Here is a 25,855-nt window from a genome sequence, read left to right on the forward strand (position 1 = left end):
TGATTTGGAGAAAAAAAAAGCAGCTGTAGGCCGAATGGCCCACTCCCGCGCCTATTTTCTATGTTTCTATGTCCTTGAGCTGAATGAGCACAAAACCGCCAGAGAGAGAGTAAATGGGTCTCAGGGCCAAAATAGCTCGATTACTGCCTGTAAGAGCACCGGGTTTCCACGCTGCCCATCAGGCACACGCCGCCCCCTTCCAACTGGCGACGAGCCGCTTCCCGACCCCTGCGAGAGCAGCGACGCTGTCAGTCGGTGCCACCGACAGCTTTCCCTGTAGGAAGCCGTGTGCGCCTGGTCGACACGTCCGGCCTTAAAAGGGGAGGGCGCACTGCCGGTGCCTGCATTTTATTTTAATTGTCAGGTCGGCCCGACAGTGGTGAGCACGGGTTCAGCCGGGCCTCCAACAAGCAAGCCCGGCACCCTCTCTTGGGTACCATGCTGCAGGCCTGGCCGAAACCCTCCCTGGTGGGCCTAACTAAACGTGTGAATTGGGGCGGAAAAAAAATCTTAAAGATCGGTACGTGCGCCTGCTCTTAATCGGGGGGCAATTTCGGCCCAGTGTCGTCCATAAAACACCAGCTTACTGAGGATAAATGATCAAGATACAGATTTAGATCTCGGTTACATAGTTCGTGTTAGCTCAAGGCTTACTCAGGGATTGCACGCACAACACCTAGAACTCACCCCAACCCGTTATTAATCTTTGTATATTTTGACCAACCTGCAGAATAATGTCTTGAGCTGTGCTGAACTTTGAAGCCCTGATGACTGTACGAGGCTGTTCTGGGGAGACATCGTGCACCTGAATCAAGAAACTATCATCTTCTGTTGGACTGCCGCTGTAACTCACGTCATCTCGTTCTTCATTCATGGAGTTGCTTTGATTCAACTCCTGCAACACATGTTGAATGCCAGCAGTTTTTCTGTCACACTTTGTCACTCCACAAATTCTACTAATCATTCACGAGCGCTGTTTCTCCTCTCAGCTTAAACACGCAAAACAAAAAAGAGACACTCACAACCAAAGAGCAGCCAGTTTCCATAGCAACTCATTGAAAGTGTTCAGAACTGGTTTCCAGTGCATAAGCCAAGTTCTACATTGTTTTTAAATGGCTCTGGCATTCAGGTGTAACTCATTCGGAGTTAAATAGCTGGGTGCGTGTGCATGTGTGAGCACAACGCTTTTGTAACTGACTCTTTTTCTCTTGCTCTACCTCACCCAATGCACCAACTGCGGCCAAGAGGCCTGTTCCCTGGGCTCTGCCAACACCACTCTGAGTTTGTCATGAGAGATGGACAAGCCCAGTTCATGGATTCAGAAAATAGATAACCTGTCCTCGGGGCAGTAGTACTGTTTTAACAAAGCTATCTGTACGTGTTTGTTCAGTGTAAGGTTTCAAACTGTAGTGTCCCGACCCTTCCAGAAGGTGCATTCATTCTGAATCAATTACCCCAGTTGAGGACTATGAACTCCTCTCCTACTGGTGTGTATTTGTGGTTCCTGGTGTGGCAAATAAGGAGCTGAAATTTCGTCCCTGGAGCCAGTGGTGTGGCCACCCAGCAGAGGGAGCGGGAAACTGGCTTGAGAGTCAGTGATTTGCACATGCCCCCGACTTCCTGATGGAGCTTTACTGGGGTCACAGGAGCCTTGCGAAGCCGGTGGCCCAGTCCCCAGTGTTCGTTTGGGTGGCTGATAACCTTAACGCTGGAGCAATTCCAATGTGTTGCACCCTTGCAGCCAGGCCAGCACGGGATGCAGAAAAGTACATTCCTGCGGGCGCACAGAAACCACAAGTAATGTTAAAACCTGTCTGGACCAACCTTTTGGTGAGGTGCGTCCTCGTTTTCCCATTTCTGGTTTCTTGGCATTGCACCGATGCTCGTTTCTTTGGATCGGATGTTTATTTGATCCCTTTTATTATGTTCAGCTGGACCCTACCATTTAAAGTTCCTTGCCTGACGTAGGCTGTCCTCTCTGACTCCCTTCCCATCAGGCCTCATCTCAGCCGCAAACAGTTTCAAACAGTGTGCCAGCATCATTAAAGTTCCTGCCAAGGGATTGCTGACCTCAGCTCTCCCAGCACAGAGCGCAGGCCGTGCCGAGAGCGAGCTACCACTGGGTACATGAGGGGCGACTGGACAATCCCGTGCCGTCCCCTCTGTGCATTGCTCGGGCATCCAAAGTGGGATTTCAGCCCCAAGGAACAACCAACATAAAGAAAGAAAGGGAAGACTTGCTTTTATATAGCGTTTCTCACCGCCTCAGAATGTCCCAAAGCACTTTACCGCCAATGGGGAACTTTCAAAGTGCGGCCACTGTTATAATGTATATTCAGTTAAAAGCAATGGGCGTACCTCTGGGGGAAAAGGAATTTGAAAATGATTGTGTGGTTCAAGTGGGCTCTCCTCAGGAGATTATTATTACGTCAGGGAGAAGAATGCATATTTTGTTTCAGGAAACAAATCTCGGTCTTTCTTCGAAATACTACACAATGGATTGGATAACTTGTAAAAAGATAAAAAGACTTGCATTTCATGACAACTGGACGTCCCAAAGCGCTTTACAGCCAATGAAGTACTTTCTGAAGTGTGGTCACTGTTTTAATGTCGGAAACGTGGCAACCATTTTGTGCACGGTAAGCTCCCACAATGATCAGATAATCTGTTTTAGTAATGTTGAGGATACTGGGGATAACTCCCCTGCTCTTCCCATGGGATCTTTTACATCCACCCGAGAGAGTGACGGAACCTCGGTTTAACGTCTCATCCAAAACACGGTGCCTCCGACAGTGCAGCGCTCCCTCAGCCGAGATTTTGGTGCTCAAGTCTCTGGAGTGGGACTAGAACCCTTGACCTTCTGACTCAGAGACAAAAAGGTGCTACCCACTGAGCCACAGCTGATGTATTTTCCTCCAGGTTTCTGAATGGGGGATGGAAATTGGATGTGTGCAATGACGTTTAACTGGTATGGGCTGATCATGTGAGCGACTGGATATTCAAAAATGGTCAGGACACAAAGCCCTGAGTGGGCATTTGTGAATCCAAAAGGTTGGTCCTCGGTTGCCAGGTTACAGACTATTTGAAAAATATCAGATGCGCTTCAGAATAATTCGTACAACATTTCATAAAATGGGGATATGCAAGAAAAATTGACATACCTCCTCTTTGGTTTTGAAGACAATTTTTCCGACAAATCCTTCTTCCGGGAACCAACATTGTGGAATTTTCAGGATCTCCTCCTCTGGACCAATGACCCTTTGGAATGGCTGCTTCTTGCATTCATTCTTCTCTTTAGAAAGGGAAATTTTCTCTTCCAGAAGGAAGTAGTCAGCAGTGTCTGCCTCCGAGCCACCCACAGTGCCTACAATCTACGAGGAACAATTAGAATAATTCCACTCCTTGAACAACAACAACTTGTAAGTGTATTTATATAGCGTCTTTAAGGTAGTAAAATGTCCCAAGGCGCTTCACAGGAGTATTATAAGACTGATAATTTGACACTGAGCCACACAAGGAGAAATAACAGCAGATGGTCAAAAGCTTGGTCAAAGAGGTAGGTTTTAAGGAGCATCTTAAAGAAGGCAAGAGAGAGGTAGGGAGGTGGATCGGTTTAGGGAGGGAGTTCCAGAGCTTGGGGCCCAGGCAGCTGAAGGCACGGCCACCGATGGTGGAGCGATTATAATCAGGGATGGTCAAGAGGCCAGCATTAGAGGAGTGCAGATATCTCGGGGGGGGGGGGTTGTGGGGCTGGAGGAGATTACAGAGATAGGGAGGGGCGAGGCCATGGAGGGATTTGAAAATAAGGATAAGAATTTAGAAATCGAGGCGTTGCTTAACTGGGAGCCAATGTAGGTCAGTGAGCACCGGGGCGATGGGTGAACGGGACTTGGTGCGAGTTAGGACCTGGGCAGCTGAACTTTGGATGAACTCAAGTTTACGTAGGGTAGAACGTGGGAGGCCCGCCAGGAGCGCATTGGAATAGTCAAGTCTAGAGGTAGCAAAGTCAAATGGGAGAAGAGTCTAGGCATAAGAAAGGTGAAGAATGGATGTCACTAAAAAAAAAGACCTTAATTCAGTTTTGATTTTTAAATGAATACAGCTCATTGCTGTAAACCAATATTCAGTTTAGCTGGTTTCCTGTTTAAATGCCCCTCAGGGTGCAAATCATTCATTCTGCTCAAATCTTGTTAGATTGTCTTTCAACCCCCTTTGATGCCCCAGGTATAATTGCTAAATTTGTTCCCAATCGGCCACAGTTCCGAGTTTAAAAAGTACAAATGTATACAGTCTGAGAGTGCTTGTGATGCAAAAAAATAGCTCAGAACTTCACAATAAATGGTTCCTCCATGTTGCTATAACTGTTCCAGTGTCTAAAGACATTTGGGAAAACTGCACTGGTTGTACTCCATTACTCACACCATGGTTCTGGCCTCTGGATCTGTTGGATAATGTGCATTGCATTTTGTTCCCCATGGGGTTATTTCTAACATAGATTTGCGTCTGTTAGTGCTTTACAATAAATAAAACTAAAACAACATGTTTCCTTCGATATGGTTCTTAGATTTGTCCAGTACTCGGAAAATGTTGTGGGTCCCAGTAGATGCAATTTTTGTACATCTTGGGAATTCAACATCACAATCGCCTTGTGACTTGGTCACTTTCGGCATTTTATAAAATCAGATTCACTGCAATCCCGCTGTGCATCTTTTGTTTAACTGACATCTGCAAATTTTCCTCAGTTTATCTAAACATCTTTGAACTTTCCAGATGTAATCAGAGTGGGACTGGAAAAGAACAGTTCATTACAACACTGCCCTTTACCCTCTGGGTTTGAAAGCAGCACAGGCTGCCGGGAAGCTTTTTCCTTGCTGCCAGCTTTGAGGGAGCTTCATACAATGAGCGAGCGGCATATTTCACCAAAATGGCCACAATATGGCAAACGAGCTCAGAGGTGTACGGAGGGGTGGTGTGGGAAGCACGTGGCGACCACTCTTCTGAGACTGGAACTAAAGCACACTTGGATCAGAGGGGATACGGGGAGAGGGCGGGGACTGGAACTAGTTGAGGTGCTCTTGCAAAGAGCCAGCACAGACTCAATGGGCCAAATGGCCTCTTTCCATGCAGTAGCCATTCTATGATTCTAGAGTAGAGGAAACTTCATTCTGCTGCTGGCTGTTTGAATTCTGACTAAGGGGTGGTTGATGCTGGGAGTTGCATGGCCTGAGTATTGTATTCTCCAGCACGGATATCCCACCTTGCTGAGCAGAAAATAATATAAAAATATAAACTTAAAATGTGACCATCATCTCTTGCTGCAGTAAGCAGACTAATGTCACAACGTCCATGAATTGTTAAATTCGTTTCATCAATCTGATGCGCTCCCATTGATTTCAAATCAATCCTTTTCACAAAAGCACAAAATCTGGATTATATTTAGAAACATAGAAATTTACAGCGCAGGAGGCCATTTCGGCCCATCGTGTCCGCGCCCGCCGACAAAGAGCCGCACGGCCCTTGGTCAGCAGCCCTGAAGGTTACATATAAACCTGTGAACAATGAACAATGATCGAAAGGTAAAGAGCACCCAGCCCAACCAGTCCGGCCCACACAACTGCGACACCTCTTGCACCGAAACATTCTACACTCCACCCCAACTGGAGCCATGAGATCTCCTGGGAGAGGCAAAAACCAGATAAAAACCCAGGCCAACTGGGGAAAAAAATCTGGGAAAATTCCCCTCCGACCCATCCAGGCATTCGAAACTAGTCCAGATCACCCTGGCCGTATTCGATTCCCTGCAGTACTTACCATCGTATCTGCGCCAGCCAACAAAAGGTTATCCAGTCTAATCCCAATTACCAGCTCTAGGTCCGTAACCCTGCAGGTCACGGCACTTCAAGCGCCCATCCAAGCACCTTTTAAATGTGCATCCACCACCCTTCCAGGCAGCGAGTTCCAGACCCCCACAACGCTCTGCGTGAAGAAACCTCCCCTTAAATCCCCTCTGAACCTTCCACTAACCAATTTAAAACTATGCCCGCTCATAATAGACCACTCCACCAAGGGAAATAGGCCCTTGCTATCCTATATCCAGGCCCCTCAATATTTTGTACACCTCAATGAGTTCTCCTCTCAGCCTCCTCTGTTCCAATGAGAACAAACCCAGCCTATCCAATCTGTCCTCATAGTTAAGATTCTCCATTCCAGGCAACATCCTCGTAAATCTCCTCTGCACCCTCTCTAATGCAATCACGTCCTTCCTATAATACGGCGACCAGAACTGCACGTAGTACTCCAGCTGTGGCCTAACCAAAGTATTATACAATTTAAGCATAATCTCCCTGCTCTTGTATTCTATGCCTCGGCCAATAAAGGCAAGCATTCCATATGCCTTCTTAACCACATTATCCACCTGGCCTGCTATTTCAGGGATCTGTGGACAAGCACTCCAAGGTCCCTTTGTTCATCTACACTATTAAGTGGCCTACGGCTTAATGTGTATACCCTTTCCTTATTCGCCCTCCCAAAGCGCATCACCTCACACTTCTCTGAATTAAATTCCATTTGCCACTGCTCTGCCCATCTGACCAGTAGATTAATATCCTCTTGGAGCCTATGACTTTCCCCTTCATTATCAACCACACAGCCAATTTTAGTGTCATCTGCAAACTTCGTAATCATACTCCGTATATTCAAATCTAAATTGTTGATATATACCACAAAAAGCAAGAGACCCAGTACTGAGCCCTGCGGAAACCCACTGGAAACATCCTTCCAGTCACAAAAACATCCATCAATCATTACCCTTTGCTTCCTACCTCTGAGCCAATTTTGGATCCAACTTGATACTTTGCCCTGTATCCCATGGGCTTCAACCTTCGTGACCAGTCTACCATGTGGGACCTTATCAAAAGCTTTGCTAAAGTCCATATATACTACATCGTACGCACTACCCTCATCGACCCTCTTGGTCACCTCCTCAAAAAATTCAATCAGGTTAGTCAAACAGGATCTTCCCATAACAAATCCATGCTGACTTTCCGTAATTAATCCTTGCCTTTATAAATGTAGATTTATCCTGTCTTTCAAGATTTTTTCCAATAGTTTTCCCACCACTGAGGTTAGACTGACAGGCCTGTAATTACTCGGGCTATCTTAAACAAGGGTACTACATTAGCAGTCCTCCAATCCTCCAGCACCATGCCCACATCAAAAGAGGACTAGAAAATGATGGTCAGGGCCTCTGCTATTTCCTCTTTTACTTCGCTCAATAGCCTGGGATGAATTCCATCCGGACCTGGGTTCTTATCTACTTTCAAAGCTGTTAAGCCCCTTAATACTTCCTCTCTCACTATATTTATTTCATCCAGAATATCACACTCCTCCTTGATAGCTGTATCTGCATTGCCCCTTTCCTTTGTGAAAACAGATGCAAAGTATTCGTTAAGAACCCTCCCAACATTTTCCGCCCCCACACAAAGATTACCGTCATGGTCTCTAATACACACTACCCTTTCTTTAGTTACCCTCTTACTCTTAATATATTTATAGAACATCTTAGGTTTTCCTTAATTTTACTGGCCAAGAGTTTTCCATGCTTTCTCTTAGCATTCCTAATATCCTTTTTAATTTTACCTCTTAACTTTCTATATTCCTCCAAAGATTCTACAGTATTTAGCCGTTGGTATATGACATAAGCATCCCCTTTTTTTCTTAATCCTCCCCTGTAAGTCCCTAGACATCCAGAGGGCTCTAGAATTATTTTCCCCAGCCTTTTTCTTTAAGGGCACATGTTTGACCTGAGCCTTCCGGATCTCCTCCTTAAATGCCTGCCACTGTTCCGACACTGATTTACCCACAAGTAGCTGTTTCCAGTCCACTATGGCCAAATCACTCCTTAATTTAGCAAAATTAGCTTTTCCCCAATTCAGAACTTTTATTCCAGGTCTATATCCATAACCAACTTGAATCTGACTGAATTATTGTCGCTGGCACCCAAGTGCTCTCCCACTAATACCCCTTCAACCTGCCCAGCTTCATTCCTCAAAACTAAATTCAAGATCGCCCCCTCTCGTGTTGGGCTTGCTACATACTGACTAAAAAAGTTCTCTTGAATGCATTTCAACAATTCCGCACCCTCTATACCATTCACACTAAATTTGCCCCAATCAATATTTGGATAGTTAAAATCCCCTATTACTACCCTATGGTTTTTGGACGTCACAGGAGTTTGCCTACATATTTGCTCCTCTATCTCCCTCCCACTGTTTGGGGGTCTATAATACACGCCCAGCAGTGTGATCGCCCCTTTTTTATTTTTCAATTTGGCCCATATGGCCTCATTTGATGATCCCTCGAACATATCATCCCTCCTCACCGCTGTAATAGTTTCTTTAATCAGTACCGCGACACCCCCCACCCGGTTTTAACCCCCTCTTTGTCTTGTCTAAAAATTCTGTAGCCAGAAATATTGAGCTGCAAAACCTACCCCTCTTTCAGTCATGTTTCTGTAATGGCTATAAAGTTGTACTCCCAAGTGTCTACCTGTGCTCTGAGCTCATCTGCCTTATATGTTATACTCCTTGCATTAAAGTATATACCATTTAGCACAGGAAGACCTCCTTGCTTACTACTTACTGAGCTCTGTTTCCTCTGTTTTACAGATTCACTTTCGAGATTCTTGCTATCCAAGTTCAGCTTTACTTCCTTCCCTTTTGAATGTGTTCTCGGGTTCCCATCCCCCTGCCAAGCCAGTTTAAACTCTCCCCAACAGCACTAGCAAAATTCCCCGCGAGGATATTGGTCCTGGCACTGTTGAGGTGCAACCCATCCAGTTTGTACAGGTCCCATCTCCCCCAGAAGCGGTCCCAATGCCTCAGGAATTTAAAGCCCTCCCTCCTACACCAACTTTCCAGCCACGTGTCCATCCTCTCTATCCTTCTATTCTTGTACTCATTAGCACGTGGCACCGGGAGTAACCCGGAGATTACTACCTTTCAGGTCCTATCCTTTAATTTTCTTCCTAGCTCCCTAAATTCTGCCTGTAGGATCTCATCCCTTTTTCTACCGATGTCGTTGGTCCCGATATGGACCACGACCTCTAGCTGTTTACCACCCCCCCCAGAATGCCCTGCGTCCGCTCTGTGATACCCTTGACCCTGGCACCAGGGAGGCACCTTACCATTCTGGAGTCATGTCTGCGGCCACAGAAAGAGCCTGTCTGTTCCCCTAACTATAGAATCCCCGATCACTGGGGCTCTTTTGTTCTTCCCCCCCTGTGCAGTTGAGCCGCCCGTGGTGCCTTGGAATTGGCTCTGGCTGCACTCCCCAGATGCTCAGAAGAGAATATCGGTTCAAATCAAGGTGGACTCTTGGGGGAACTCCTGCGTTACCTGCCTAGCGTTCTTACTCTGTCTGGTGTTCACCTGCACGCTTTTAAGCTGCGGAGTGACCACCTCCTGTAACGTGCTATCCACGTGGCTCTCAGCCTCGCGGATGCACCGTATTGACTCCAGCCGCCGCTCAAGCTCCGAAATGCGGAGCTCGAGCAGTTGAAGCTGGAGACACCTCCTGCACACGTGGTTGTCTCGGCTGTGCGAAGCGCCCAGGACTTCCCACATGCCGCAGGATGTGCACTCCACCCGACTGAGCTGCCCTGCCATCCCTCTAATTAAACTTATCTAATTTAAAATCTAATTAAAAAGAAAAAGAGAAAAAGAGAGATACTTACCAATCAAACAGCCAACCACTTACCTGCCAAGGACGAGGGCTGTGAGATCCTCGTCAGAAGCGAACTCCTCACCTACCTCCGGCCCTCCTGCCCCTTGGACTCCTGAACTCACCATGGTCGGGGCCGCTCTCGGACTCTCCCGGACTCTCAGACCCTCCCAACCTCCCGACCTCTCCCGGACCCTCCCAACCTCTCCCGGACTCTCAGACCCTCCCAACCTCCCGACCTCTCCCGGATCCTCCCGACCTCTCCCAGACTCTCGGACCCTCCCAACCTCCCGACCTCTCCCGGACTCTCGGACCCTCCCAACCTCTCTCGGACCCTCCCAACCTCCCAGACTCTCCCGGACTCCCGACCAGTTTCAGGCTTGTTGTTATTTTTTTTAAAGATTCTAAACAAGTTAAAGAAAACACATGTGGCTGCCCAGCAAAGTTTCCATGCTGATGTTCTTTTAGTAGGCATAACTTTCCATTGGTTCCCTTGACCTTTTGGATGACCCGACGATAGAATGACTCACTTTGTGTATCAACTGCCTGGCTGTGGTCTTCTCATTGACAGCGAAAACGGTGAATGGTTCAGGGCCTGGAACTCCATGAACCGTAACTTGGTGACTGACACCAGATCTGTGGTCCTCGGTGTTAAACAGCTGTGTAGAGTAAAAATACTGTTAGTTCTGCCTTGGTACATTTCATAAACAAATTGGTCAATTGGATTCCGATTAAAGTCTGTGGTTCATGAAGTTTTAAATGTGGAGCCTTTTTGATTCGCCTTTTTGATTATTTTTCTGCACAGAAAGTAAACAAAAAGGCCAATAGAATGCTGGCCTTTATATCTGGAGGACTAGAATACAGTGGGGCAGAAGTTATTCTGCAGCTGTACAAAGCTCTGGTTAGAGCACACCTGGAGTACTGGGAGCAGTTCTGGGCACCGGGCCTTAGGAAGGATATATTGGCCTTAGAGGGAGTCCAGTGTAGGTTTACCAGAATGATACCCGGACTTCAAGGGTTAAGTTACGAGGAGAGATTACACAAACTCGGGCTGTATTCCCTGGAATTTAGAAGGTTAAGGGGGGGGATCTGATCAAAGTTTTCAGGATTTTAAGGGGAACAGAGAGGGTAGATAGAGAGAAACGGTTTCTGCTGGTTGGGGATTCTCGCACTAGGGGGCTAGTCTGAAAATTATACAGACCTTTCAGGAGTGAAATTAGGAAACACTTCTACACACAAAGGGTGGTAGAAGGTTGGAACTCTCTTCCACAAATGGCAATTGATGCAAGACCAATTGTTAATTTTAAATCTGAGATTGAGAGCTTTGTATTAACCAAAGGTATTAAGGGATGTTACGTCACAGATCAGCTACCATCTCATTGAATGGTGGAACAGGCTCGAGGGGCTGAATGGCCTATTCCTTTCCTATGTTCTTAGGAATAGGTTGACTCAAATTACCGCTGACGCAGCGATTAGGTTCCCAGTGTTATTGTCTTCCATTCTTCGACTGTAAATAAAGAGACTGGATATCTCCAGCGGTTCATTATGAGAGCTCCTTAGTTGTAGATGTCTGTAGCCTAAGAAAAATAAGTGACAAAGTTAAATACTTTGAGCAGCAGATTTTAGCTTTGCCATTACTACTTTTCATTAAATAATCTATGGCTGGCCCTTTATGATCTGAAAACTGAAGTCAAATAACTTTCTTTTTGAGCCTTATAATTCCTTTCTTGCATCTCCTTGACATATTCACCATCCTTGGCCTAAAGGCTGGGCACATAACCTGTTGACAGGCTTTGGCTAGAAACATAGACAATAGGTGCAGGAGCAGGCCATTCAGCCCTTCGAGCCTGCACCACCATTCAATAAGATCATGGCTGATCATTCACCTCAGTACCCCTTTCTCTCCATACTCCTTGATCCCTTTAGCCGTAAGGGCCATATCTAACTCCCTCTTGAATATATCCAACAAACTGGCATCAACAACTCTCTGCGGCAGGGAATTCCACAGGTTAACAACTCTGAGTGAAGAGGTTTCTCCTCATCTCAGTCCTAAACGGCCTGCCCCTTATCCGAAGACTATGTCCCCGGTTCTGGACTTCCCCAACATCGGGAACATTCTTCCCGCATCTAACCTGTCCAGTCCCGTCAGAATCTTATATGTTTCTATGAGATCCCCTCTCATCCTTCTAAACTCCAGTGAATACAGGCCCAATCGATCCAGTCTCTCCTCATATGTCAGTCCTGCCATCCCGGGAATCAGACTGGTGAACCTTCGCTACACTCCCTCAATAGCAAGAAGGTCCTTCCTCAGATTAGGAGACCAAAACTGAACCCAATATTCCAGGTGAGGTCTCACCAAAGCCCTGTACAACTGCAGTAAGACCTCCCTGCTCCTGTACTCAAAACTCCTAGCTATGAAGGCCAACATACCATTTGCCACCTTCACCGCCTGCTGTACCTGCATGCCAACTTTCAGTGACTGATGAACCATGACACCCAGGTCTCATTGCACCTCCCCTTTTCCCAATCTGCTGCCATTCAGATAATATTCTGCCTTCGTGCTTTTGCCCCCAAAGTGGATAACCTCACATTTATCCACATTATACTGCATCTGCCATGCATTTGCCCACTCACCTAACCTGTCCAAATCACCCTGCAACCTCTTAGCGTTCTCCTCACAGCTCACACCGCCACCCAGTTAGTGTCATCTGTAAACTTGGAGATATTACACTCAATTCCTTCATCTAAATCATTAATGTATATTGTAAATAGCTGGGGTCCCAGCACTGAGCCCTGCGGCACCCCACTAGTCACTGCCTGCCATTCTGAAAAGGACCCATTTATCCCGACTCTCTGTTTCCTGTCTGCCAACCAGTTCTCGATCCACGTCTGTGCTTTGATTTTTCACACCAATCTCTTGTGTGGGACCTTGTCAAAAGCCTTTTGAAAGTCCAAATACACCACATCCACTGGTTCTCCCTTGTCCACTCTACTAGCTACATCCTCAAAAAATTCCAGAAAATTTGTCAAGCAAGAGTTCCCTTTCATAAATCCACCTTGAATTGGACCGATCCTGTCACTGCTTTCCAAATGCGCTGTTATTTCATCTTTAATAATTGATTACAACATTTTCCCCACTACTGAGGTCAGGTCTATAATTACCCGTTTTCTCTCTCCCTCCTTTTTTAAAAAGTGGTGTTACATTAGCTACCCTCCAGTCCATAGGAACTGATCCAGATTTGATAGACTGTTGGAAAATGATCACCAATGCATCCACTATTTCTAGGGCCACTTCCTTAAGTACTATGGGATGCAGACCATCAGGCCCTGGGGATTTATCGGCCTTCAATCCCATCAATTTCCCTAACACAATTTCCCACCTAATAGGATATCCTTCAGTTTCTCCTTCTCATTAGACCCTCGGTCCCCTAGTACTTCCGGAAGGTATTTGTGTCTTCCTTTGTGAAGACAGAACCAAAGTATTTGTTCAATTGGTCTGCCATTTCTTTGTTCCCCATTATAAATTCACCTGAACCTGACTGCAAGGGACCTACGTTTCTCTTCACATATCTATAGAAGCTTTTGCAGTCAGTTTTTATGTTCCCGGCAAGCTTCCTCTCATACTCTATTTCCCCCCTCCTAATTAAACCCTTTATCCTCCTCTGCTAAATTCTAAATTTCTCCCAGTCCTCAGGTTTGCTGGTTTTTCTGGCCAATTTATAAGCCTCTTCCTTGGATCTAACACTATCCTTAATTTCCCTTGTTCGCCACGGTTGAGTCACCTTCCCCGTTTAATTTTTTTTCCAGACAAGGATGTACAATTGTTGAAGTTCATTCATGTGATGTTTAAATGTTTGCCATTGCCTATCCACCGTCAACCCTTAAAGTATTATTTACCAGTCTATTCTTGCCAATTCACGTCTCATACCATCGAAATTATCTTTCCTTAATTTCAGGACCCTAGTCTCTGAATTAATAAAGAATTCTACCATATTATGGTCACTCTTCCCCAAGGGGCCTCGCACAACAAAATTACTAATTAGTCCTTTCTCATCACACATCACCCAGTCTGGGATGGCCAGCTCTCTAGTTGGTTCCTCGACATATTGGTCCAGAAACCCATCCTTTATACACTCCAGGAAACCCTCCTACACCATATTGCTACCAGTTTGGTTAGCTCAATCTATATATAGATTAAAGTCGCCCATGATAACTGCTGTACCTTTATTGCACGCATCCCTTATTTCTTGTTTGATGCTGTCCCTAACCTCACTACTACTGTTTGGTGGTCTGTATACAACTCCCACTAGCGTTTTCTGCCCTTTGGTATTCTGCAGCTCCACCTATACAGATTCTACATCATCCAAGCTAATGTCCTTCCTTACTATTGCATTAATTTCCTCTTTAACCAGCAACGCTACCCCACCTCCTTTTCATTTCTGTCTATCCTTCCTGAATGTTGAATACCCCTGGATGTTGAGTTCCCAGCCTTGGTCACCCTGGAGCCATGTTTCCGTATTATATCATATTCATTAATTGTTGCCTGTGCAATTAATTCGTCCACCTAATTATGAATACTCCTCGCATTGAGGCACAGAGACTTCAGGCTTGTCTTTTGAACACACTTTGCCCTTTTAGAATTTTGCTGCAATGTGGCCCTTTTTGATTTTTGCCTTGGGTTTCTCTGCCCTCCACTTTTACTTTTCTTCGTTCTATCTTTTGCTTCTGCCCCTATTCTACTTCCCTGTCTCCCTGCAGAGGTTCCCATCCCCCTGCCGTATTAGTTTAACCCCTCCCCAACAGCACTAGCAAAACACTCCCCCCTAGGACATTGGTTCCGGTCCTACCCAGGTGCAGACGGTCTGGTTTGTACTGGTCCCACCTCCCCCAGAACCGGTTCCAATGCCCCAGGAATTTGAATCCCTCCCTGCTGCACCACTCCTCAAGCCACGGCTTAAGGGATCAAGGGGTATGGAGAGAAAGCAGGAAAGCGATACTGAGGTGAATGATCAGCTATGATCTTACTGAATGGTGGTGCAGGCTCGAAGGGCCGAATGGCCTACTCCTGCACCTATTTTCTATGTTTCTATGTCACTAAGGCCACTCTGAAGCCAGGTACTGGAAGGATAGCCCAGCATGGCCCTGGCTTCTGCTTGTGTCTCCCAACAGCAGCTCGAAATAACGCCAATCACTTTCACTTTACGAGAAGAATTCTGAAGAAAGCAGCCATCAAGACCAGAATGGTATTTCCCGTCACTGGAGTATGCAGCGTAACAATGGCACAGCCAACCAATTAACCATGTAAGGAAGATTAAACCATGTAAGGGAGGTTAAAGCATTATTCTGTTGCAGTAGGGGAGCTTGGGTCAGTTTGAAGCCATTAAACAGAGTCTGATTCCAACTGCATGTCACCTGTTGGCCTCAGAAGTTTCATTCAACCTGAATGAGACACTCAATAAACAGACCATTTTTCCTTTTCCCTAAAGTGGCTCGACAGGGTAATTGTTTTTTCAAATTTGAGCTTCACCCGATAGGAGCCTGATTATCAAAATCAACAGGTGGGACATCCTGAGCAGGTCGCTGACTTCCACGGCTGAATTCCCGCCAGGCGCAGCACGAATGGACAATGGATAATAGATTCTTTAAAACAGGCTCCCTTTTATCCTCTAATTAAAAACTGCACAGACCCACACTTTCCGTTATTTCATTTTTTATCGGACTGCAAAAATAACTGACTCTCAAAAAAATATTTGCTTATCGAGATAATAAAGCAAAGTCTGCTGTTTTTATTTTCCCTTTGACCTGTGAACCGGCCACGTGGCTGTGCTTTGGGCTTCAGGCCATGACCTGCTGGTTACCCAGGCCCCAGCTATGTCACGTGGTGATTGACAACGCAACAGGTAGTGGGAAAAGTCGAGACGTGGCCTTTCACCACCGGAGGGTATAGCGGGTTAAAGGAGAAACTCAGCCTGTGAAATGAATGGAGGCTGAGGGTGCATCATGATCTCTGAAACAGAAAAATCTTCTCTGAAGCACTTTGGCCAACCAACACCACTACTTGTTGCTCTGCACAAATTGATCGCTGTGTTTGTTTCCAGGGACTGAACTTCAAAAAAAATAACCATGGGATGTGAAGCATCCGATACAATGCAAGATCTGTCTTTTTCTTTCATTAATTAGTTAAAAAGGAACATTTTTCTTGCCAAACGACTTGAGTTACATTAAAGTGTAAATATTTTTAGAAACCGGCACAAAGTCATTCAGCCCAAATAAGCAGATCCTTTTTTTCCCACCAACCCACCTAACCATATCCCACAATTCCATCTCTCCAGAAACGCAACCAATTGCCTTTCAAACCATTTATACTGTTTGCTTCAATGTCTTATCCTGGTAACTTACTCCACAACTCTGTCACTCTCGGGGTGAAAGGATTCTGTCTATTTTCTTTCACGACTTCAAACGTCCTAATTTTTCCCCATGATCACTTTTAGCAAGTTCATTCACACTTCAAAACTTCAATTAGCACAATCTCCTCTTTTTCAAACAAGCCAACTTTCTTATTCTTTTCTCTTAACTTAAATTCCTGATGTTTCCCCCGATGCCTCAATGAGTTAAGCCAGGGAATAGCTTAGCTGTGTCACCAGGAAGATCTTAGACTCTGCCGTGCTTGAGCTACAAATGGCCTTTTCACCCATAGGTTAGGGAGGGGAAATCGCTGGGATTTTCAGACAGTGACCTAAAGTGGGAACCCTCTGCATAAATGTTAGATGAGGGAACAGATTGGGCTCAGCTGACATGTCCCCTGCAGTCGAATAGCCTACGGACATCCACCATTAAGGCTCACACATTAATAATGGACATTTGGATGAGATAACAGCAAGCCTGTGAGACCATAACCCAGCCAGAAGAGGAAGGAATGAGAAAATAAATAAATATACTTATATTATTTTCATTATTCTCTCTGCACCCTCTCAACAACAATAATATCCACCTCATGATTAGGTGACTAGAACTGCCAGTACTCCAAGTGGGATCTGATCAGCAGTTTATTCAACAACAATGCATCCTCACACGAACATACGAAAATGATGGGCGCGAAAGACCAGTTGGCCAAGCATGCCTGCCCACACACCTTCCTTAGAATTGTAATCTAGCCTTTGTTGAGGCAGCCGAGTACAGTGTCAGACACTTCCAACAGACTGGTTTGTCCATGCTATCTGCATTAATGATTGTCCAATTTATCTCTCGCAGTGACATTCACTGTGAACATTTAAACTCGAAAATTAGGATTACCTGGAATATCAGCTACAGCTATAACATGATGCCTTAAACACACATCTACAGCCCTTACTGCCAACGTCATACTGTTGTAACATGATGCACAGCCACAGAATGACTACAGTTGGTACTATCAACGCGATACAGCTGATCCCAGTACTCTAGTTTAAATTTGTAATGCTGAAGGAAGCTTTAAAATCATTGCAAAGCCTGCCCTTTTCCACTCTTGATGCAACCAAGATGTACCATTTAACCACAGTCCTCTGGTGGCAAGTGGAGCATGTGCCATAACCAGCCGACGCTACCATCAGCATGTATTGCATTCATTGGTGCTGGAGTATATTTAAACCGGCTGGTCTGGCCCTGGCTGCGTTGGGGGTGGAACGTACAGCGGCTGCACTGCTTTTAAAGTCAGGCTTTAAGGACCAAGAGGTAGAAGTGAGAAGTTTTGTCTCATTTTAAAACCAATTCCAGTGTCTGCTTTAGTACGGTTCTTGCATCAAGACAGTTTTACTATGTGACTTTGTACATTGTAGCTACATGTAATACAATTCAAGACAACTGTCTTCGTGACATTCCAGCTGAAGCTAAGCAACATGCTAATGATTTCATAGATTTATGCATTATAACCCCGAGATCCCATTATAACCCCGAGATCCCATTATAACCCCGAGATCCCATTATAACCCCGAGATCCCATTATAACCCCGAGATCCCATTCCTGATCAGCATGCCGTACCATTGTTCCATTTAGCACGTACTCTCTTTTTATATGCCTTGATCCCAGCTTAATTATTTTATACTTATCCACATTGAATAACCTGCCAATAATTGGCTCAATTATGCAAAAGCTCAAAATCTTTCTAAATCTGCTTACATTGGTCCTCATTATTTGCTCTGACCTCTTAAGTGTCACCCTCAAACTTGGACGTCGAGTTTAATATATAATTAATCCCTCATCCAAGTCATTAATGCATATTAATAATAGAATTGCTGCCAATACTGATCGTCGAAGAACCCTCCTCAAAATCTCTTTCAAGCCTGAACGTTCTCAGTTGTGATTAACTGCTGGTTCCTGTTTCTTTAATTGCTGATATATAACTTTATCCAAAGCTTTCTGAATATCCAAGTGTATAATATCAGCTGGGTTTCCCTATGCACCATGCCAAGAATGTCTGAGAATCTCTGGCAGATTACTGAAACATGACCTCCCTCTCTAATACACACCGACTTTCCTTTAACAGGTTGTGTTTTTCCAAGTGCTCACTTGAAAGATTTCTCAAGAATGCGTCAAAGACTTTTCCTGCAACAGCTGTTGAATGTAGTGGTCTTTACTTTAAAGGGATGTCCCTTGACCTTTATTTAAAAAAATAATTGAGGTTAATTTAGCTACTTTCCAATCCTCAGTCATTGCTCCTGAATTTATTGAAGTTACCAAAGAGTAATGAACAGCTTCAATTACTGGCCCCACCTCCTGCAAAACTCATTGGTGAAAACTCGTCCAAATGAGAGACTTTGTCAAGCTAATAAAGTCATATTCTTTTCATTTTCACACTATCCAGCTCTTCCTTTATTGATCCAAGAAACATGGCTTTTGACCAGTGTAAGTTCCCTCCTCTTCCTGGGTAAAGATATCTACGGTGTGGCTAGTTATTAATTCTGCCATTTTTTTGTCTCTGGATTCCATCTTCCACTTTCTTCACCCTTATGTAGTAAACAATCAGGGTGAAATTGAGCTTGGACAATACTGCAAACCGACGATAACAAATCAGCAGCTGGTTTTACCCCTTAACCATTGCCCTAGATAAATACATCACAACAGGTTGTAAACGGGCTGTTGGTTTGCTATTGTCCAGTGTGTGCTCCTGTCTAAGACCAATTTCACCCCATTGTAATTATTATTTCAGAGATTCCCAGCAATCTTACGTTGTGTTTCGAGTGGAATCATTTTGTTTCCTTTTGCTTGTATAGTTCACTATTGTACAGAGCCTTGGTGAGGCCTCACCTGGAATATTGTGTTCAGTTTTGGTCTCCTAATCTGAGGAAGGACGTTCTTGCTATTGAGGGGGTGCAGCGAAGGTTCACCAGACTGATTCCCGGGATGGCAGGACTGACATAGGAGGAGAGACTGGATCGACTGGGCTTGCATCCACTGGAGTTTAGAAGAATGAGAGGTGATCTCATAGAAACATATAAAATTCTGACGGGACTGGACAGGTTAGAGGCAGGAAGAATGTTCCCATTGCTGGCGAGTTCCAGAACCAGGGGTCACAGTCTAAGAATAAGGGGTAAGCCATTTAGGACTGAGATGAGGAGAAACTTCTTCACTCAGAGAGTTGTTAACCTCTGGAATTCTCTATCACAGAGAGTTGTTGAGGCCAGTTCGTTAGATATATTCAAAAGGGAGTTAGATATGGGACTTTCGGCTAAAGGGATCAAGGGGTATGGAGAGAAAGCAGGAAAGGGGTACTGAGGTTGAATGATCAGCCATGATCTTATTGAATGGTGGTGCAGGCTCGAAGGGCTGAATGGCCTACTCCTGCACCTATTTTCTATGTTTCACCCAATCCTTCTGTCTACCACAGCCCTTTCTCCATTTTGAAAGCCCTATGCTAAGATTATTCTTTACATCCCTACTTAACTGCATTGGCCTCCGTTGTCCTTTAACCTGGTCTGATTTGGCTGGAGTGAATTTGGATTGTAACCTCAACAACATTTCCTGAAATAATCCCAACTTTCAATTGTAGTTCTCTCGACTATTATTGGAACGTTCTAAAACTCATTTTGCATTCCTTTGAAGTCTTCTCTTTTTAAAGACTGTGTAAATATGTTATAGTCTGGTTCCTTTACAAACCAGAGTGATAGTAAGAACATAAGATAAGATAAGAAATAGGAGCACAAGTAGGCCATTCGGCCCTTCGAGACACTCAATGAGATCATGTCTGATTTTCTATCTCAAGTCCATTTTCCCGACTGAACCCCATATCTCTTGAATCCTTAGTATCCAAAAATCTATCGAATGAAAGCAATGAAGTTAAACTTGGTTCCCGAGATCGTTCTTTTAGACCAATTTTCATTGTGATAAATTTATACAACTTTAAATGCCACGATCATTGACATTTATTTTACTCATCGATCAGCACACTCCCCGCCCGATCGTACATCTCAAAGCAGGGGAGCAGTAAGGTTAGTGAAGAGATTTTACCTCCTTTAAGTGCTTTTAACTGGATCACTCTTTGAGCTGTTACAGTGGAGCTGTTATTCTCCACCACTGCAAAGCGTAAGAAAACAAGGTCTTCACAGAAAACGTGGAAGAAGAACTGCTCATTCCAGATGGGGTTCAGGGTGTTGCGATGAATGGGCTTGGTGCGAAAGTGGCAGCTGTCCTGGGGTATACCAAGCACGTCAATCTCAACGCATGGACTCCCTGACGTGTTGCTGGGACACACGTACTGTCCAGAAATGATCTAGGAAAACATTTAAAAAAACATGAGCTTCGCTATCGAATGAGAATGAGATGTTTTATAATGAAATCCAGTTTCCCGTTAAAACACAAGGGGTTGAAACCTCGAGCTCTGATTGAGTGCTAGTCCTAATACAGGCTTTGTATGCACCTGCTTTATCACGGACCTTTCAAATTCCCCTCATGCGTTCTATTTAACGAGGCAGACGGGCAAAAATAGCAAATTATTTGACTCTGGTAGAACTTGTGCTGGTTTTTGTCGTCTTAATTAATGGTAGGTCTAATCTGACACAATAGACAAGACAAAACAAAGAATCAGTTGTTAAAATGCAATGAAAACGTGTCTGTAAGCGGTCTGGCTCACTGAACTCGCGGAAGGTTCCTGGCTATGGCGACGCTGACATTGTTTCCCAGCTGCTATGGGAATGATGCGATACACTGCAGGCCATCCGCAGATCACAAGAAAACTCCGGTAATTTTATCCAAATATTTTATCTGACATTATAATCTCCTCTTTACAGTGATTCTTAATTAGAAGATGAAAATAAATGTCAAAGAGCTAAAGGGGCAGCTTATTTTACTGATTTAAAAAGTTATAGCAGCATGCTCTGCAGGTTGATGTTGTGAATTAGCTGGCCGGTTCAATGGGGAAGGAAGACTCCAGTTCCTGGCTGGTTATAACTTGCTGAGTGGACCAGCAGCAATGTATAGGAACGTACAGCACCGGAGGCAGCCAGTTGGCCCATAGTGCTGGTGTTAGTAGTCGTGCCTAGTCCCACATCCCTGCTTTTTGTCCGTAACCCTGGAAGTTCCTCATCATCAAGTACTCGTCCAACTCCCTTTTAAAATGCCTAATGGAATCAGCTTCAACCATCTTTTCAGGTAGAGTGCTCTAGATCCCGACAACTCAGTGAAAAAAACTTCTCATCCCCCCCTCTCGATCTTTTGCCAATGATTTTAAATCTATGACCTCTGGTTATTGACCCACTCCCCAGAGGGAATAGTTTTTCACGATCTACTCTGTCAAAACCTCTCATCATCTTGAACACCTCCATGAGGTCCCCTCTTAAACTTCAAGGAGAACAGTGCTAACTTGTCCAACCTCTCCTCATCCCTGGTAACATCCTGGGACAGACCCTCTGTGTCCTTTCTAAGGCCTTTAGTGAAGCCCAGAATTGTCCACAATAATCCAGCTGAGGCCTAACTGGTGATTTATAAAGTCCGAGCACAATCTCTTTGCTTTTATATTCTATGCCTCCATTTAAAAAACCAAGCAACCCATATGCTTTTTTAACCACCTCATCTACTTGCACTGCTACCATTAAGGATTTGTGTACATGGACACCAAGGTCTCTCTGCTCATCTACACCTTTCAAAATCACGCCTATTCATATTAGCCCACCCAAAGTGCATCACTTCACATTTCTCTGCACTGAACTCCACCTGCCAGGCTTCTGCCCATTTCAGCACCCTGTCTATGTCATCCTGAAGCCTACGTCTATCATCACTATCTACTACGTTGCCAAGTTTTGTATCTGCAAACTTTAGAATGCTGCTCCCTTGACCCGAGTCCAAGTCATTTATAAAAATTAAAAAGAGTAACGGACCCAAAAATGACCTTTGGGGAACACCACTACAAACCACCTACCATCCATCATCACCTTCCTTGCTTCCTGTCACTGAGACAATTTTGCATTGATACCGCCATTTACCCCTTCATTCCATGGGCTTCCATCTTCTAGATGCAGGAAGAATGTTCCCGATGTTGGGGAAGTCCAGAACCAGGGGTCACAGTCTAAGGATAAGGGGTAAACCATACAGGACCGCGATGAGGAGAGACTTCTTCACCCAGAGAGTGGTGAACCTCTGGAATTCTCTACCGCAGAAAGTTGTTGAGGTCAGTTCGTTAGATATATTCAAGAGGGAGTTAGTTGTGGTCCTCACGGCTAAAGGGATCAAGGGGTATGGAGGGAAAGCAGGAATGGGGTACTGAGGTGAATGATCAGCCATGATCATATTGAATGGCGGTGCAGGCTCGAAGGGCTGAATGGCCTACTCCTGCACCTATTTTCTATGTTTCTAAACAAGCCTCCTGTGTGGCACTTTTTCGAATCCCTTCTGAACGTCCATAAAGACAACATCTACTGCACAACCTTGATCAACCTTCTCTGTTGCCTCATCAAAGAATTCAATCAAGTTAGTCAGATATGATTTGCCTTTAACAAATCCATGCTGACTCTCCTTGATTAACCCATGCCTTTCCAAATGAAAGTTTATCTTGTCCTTGATAATGGTTTTCAATAACTTTCCCACCACTGCCGTTAGGCTGACTGGCCTGTGTTTTCCTGGTTTATCCCTTGCTCCTTTCTTGAATAGTGGTATAACATTAGAGGGATGTGATCGGGGCCGAGGAGAGGTGAGAGTTCGGGACCCAGAAGAGGTGAGGGCCCAGGGGCAGCACGGGCCCAGCCCACACTGCGATATGTGTGCGCACTAGGTCCGTGCAGCAGAGCTGGTCTCCAGTCGCCTTGGGTAACCCTTGCCACCGGACCAAGACCTCGCTCTGTCAAAGCCCGTGTGGTGACTGGTGTGCAACGGCCACCCAAAGTTAAAAAAAATCCACGCACAGGCATCTTCCACCCTTCAACATGTAGTTCAGGACCTGGAATATCATTGAAACACCCGTGAACTCATCCCTTTTTGGCATGGAAGCAAGTCACCCCGGTTTCGAGGGACTGCCTATGATGATGATAATGATGACATTAGCATCCCTCCAGTTCTCTGGCACTTTTGTGTCATGTATTCAACCAGCATTGTAACCCATGTATAATCTGACCTAAGTTGTACACTGTGAGAACAATGACCACTAGGTGGGAGACACTCCTAACCTGGACCTTCAGGTATAAAAAGGGGAAGCTCCACCCACCTTCATCACTGGGAGTGTGAAGGAATAAAGGACAGGTCACAGACTGACCTTCTCTCAAGCATGGGCCTCGTGTGCATCTATACTGTATAGTAAGGACCTATCAATGGCGACGAGAAACTGGGATTTAAACTGTATAGTAAGGACGCATCATTTTGTTTTTGGGTCTGGATTCTGTTTTAAAACACTGGCACTTTTTTCTTGTATGGAGATTGCAGGTAAACCTTTGTGACCGGTTTCTGGAGTCACCTCGGTTGGAGTTTCCTTCAATGATAGACTTGGTTACATGACGACTCAAATCAGCACAAAAATCAATGAAAACAGTGGCACTTACAATCATTAATTACAACTTGCATTTATATAGCGCCTTTAACTTGGTAAAATATCCCAAGGCACTTCATTCACAAGGAGCGTTATCAGACAAAAGTTGACATTGAACCCAAAGAGGGAGAGACTGGGACAGGTGACCAAACGCTTGGTTAAAGAGGTTGGTTTTAAGCAGCACCTTAAAGGAGAGAGAAGCAGAGAGGGCAGATGTTTGGGGAGGGAATTCCAGAGTGTAGGGCCTTGACCAATGGCAGCCGTGCCTTCAGCCGTCAAGGTCCTATGCTCTGGAAGTGGGGATGCACGATAGGCCAGAGTTGGAGGAGGGTTGTAAGCTTGGAGGATGTTGCAGTGCGCGTCAGCACACAGCCTAAATAAGTTGCAGAAATTAATTAAACTGACCCACAGCTTCAATGCACATTATATGGCAGGAGGATAAGAACATAAGAATTAGGAACAGGAGTAGGCCATCTAGCCCCTCTAGCCTGCTCCACCATTCAACAAGATCATGGCTGATCTGGCTGTGGACTCAGCTCCACTTACCCGCCCGCTCCCCATAACCCTTAATTCCCTTATTGGTTAAAAATCTATCTATCTGTGATTTGAATACATTCAATGAGCTAGCCTCAACTGCTTCCTTGGGCAGAGAATTCCACAGATTCACAACCCTCTGGGAGAAGAAATTCCTTCTCTACTCGGTTTTAAATTGGATCACTCGTATTTTGAGGCTGTGCCCCCTAGTTCTAGTCTCCCCGACCAGTGGAAACAACCTCTCTGCCTCGATCTTGTCTATCCCTTTCATTATTTTTAATGTTTCTATAAGATCACCCCTCATCCTTCTGAACTCCAACGAGTAAAGACCCAGTCTACTCAATCTATCATCATAAGGTAACCCCCTCATCTCCGGAATCAGCCTAGTGAATCGTCTCTGTACCCCCTCCAAAGCTAGTATATCCTTCCTTAAGTAAGGTGACCAAAACTGCACGCAGTACTCCAGGTGCGGCCTCACCAATACTCTGTACAGTTGCAGAAGGACCTCCCTGCTTTTGTACTCCATCCCTCTCGCAAGGATGGTTATATTTGTTCAAATAATTAAACTAAGTGATAACCTTAGGTCCCAGTAAGCCTTTAAAATTGTTAATTTGTTTTTTCTTGAAGTGAAATATAAAACAGCTGCTAAAAGAACAGTGAAACGCAGCAAAACTAAAGATTACTCGCTTAATATGAGCATGAGCAAGGGTTGTTAAAGCGTGTGGATAGATTTGATTAACGTGACTGAGGAAGGAACCAAGCAGCTATGTAAACTTCGAGAGGTCAATAACACTAAATAAGCCAGAGAGAGTTCATTTGAATTACGAAGAAAAAGCTCCAAAATACGAAGTTGTCCGATACACACTGTAACAACACCAAAAGATGGATGCAACGAAAGGGCAGTTGTCTCGTGCTGGCTATATCGCAAGCCCAGTGAACCAGCTTAACTGCTGCCTCAGTCTCTGCTGTTGAGAAACGGAACCATCTCGCCACTTACTGTTAGGGAATGTAGGGATGGACTCATATTCTCTATCCGTTCCAGGGGAGAGAACTGATTGTGCATTCGACAGTTTTTGTCCCATAAGACTGGTGACTTTAACACGTAGCCACATCCACCATTGGCTTCAAACATGGCTGCATTCAGATGCATTGGGAGATCTGAGGAGAGACAAGAGAGAATGCTGTAATCTCAAGTGGATTTATGGACGCGTTTATTTGTACTGACAAAATGGCCAACATGCCCCGCCCTTTGTTTTTGATTGGTCCCCTTGGAGGATAAGCCACATCCTGAAGATTCACAGGAACTGTCAACCCCACGAACTCACTGACTTTACAACTTGTAACTCGATCCAGTCTGACTTCCTGAAGCGACAGAGGACAGAGCTCCCGAGGTGACAGCAAGGGCCAGCCAAAGTCACACCGCAGCGCAAGTGCATGCCTCCCCCAGCCGAAGTGCCTCACCCCAGTTCACGTACATCCCTCCCCCTGCCCCCACCATCGATGGGGCAGGCATTGTGTACGGATTGTTAACCGGTTTATTGGGTATGAAGTGAATAGTGACAGTGTCATGACTTCTGGATATCATCCACTCCAATGATGTACCTTGTAGGGGTTGG

General features: G+C 45.1%; 1 protein-coding gene across 1 annotated transcript in view; it reads right to left on the bottom strand.

Moving 5' to 3' along the window:
* plce1 (phospholipase C, epsilon 1) overlaps positions 1–25,855 on the bottom strand; it is a 276,550-nt gene that overhangs the window by 12,413 nt on the left and 238,282 nt on the right. The window contains exons 24-29 of the mRNA XM_070876961.1: positions 25,237–25,397; positions 20,204–20,465; positions 11,179–11,297; positions 10,251–10,379; positions 3,162–3,371; positions 725–895 (exon numbers count right to left, since the gene is read on the bottom strand). Coding sequence (XP_070733062.1) covers positions 725–895; positions 3,162–3,371; positions 10,251–10,379; positions 11,179–11,297; positions 20,204–20,465; positions 25,237–25,397 — 1,052 coding nt within the window. The remainder of the gene's footprint in view (positions 1–724; positions 896–3,161; positions 3,372–10,250; positions 10,380–11,178; positions 11,298–20,203; positions 20,466–25,236; positions 25,398–25,855) is intronic.

The sequence above is a fragment of the Pristiophorus japonicus genome, chromosome 3 (assembly GCF_044704955.1).
Source record: "Pristiophorus japonicus isolate sPriJap1 chromosome 3, sPriJap1.hap1, whole genome shotgun sequence".
Classification (NCBI taxonomy): Eukaryota; Metazoa; Chordata; class Chondrichthyes; family Pristiophoridae; genus Pristiophorus; species Pristiophorus japonicus.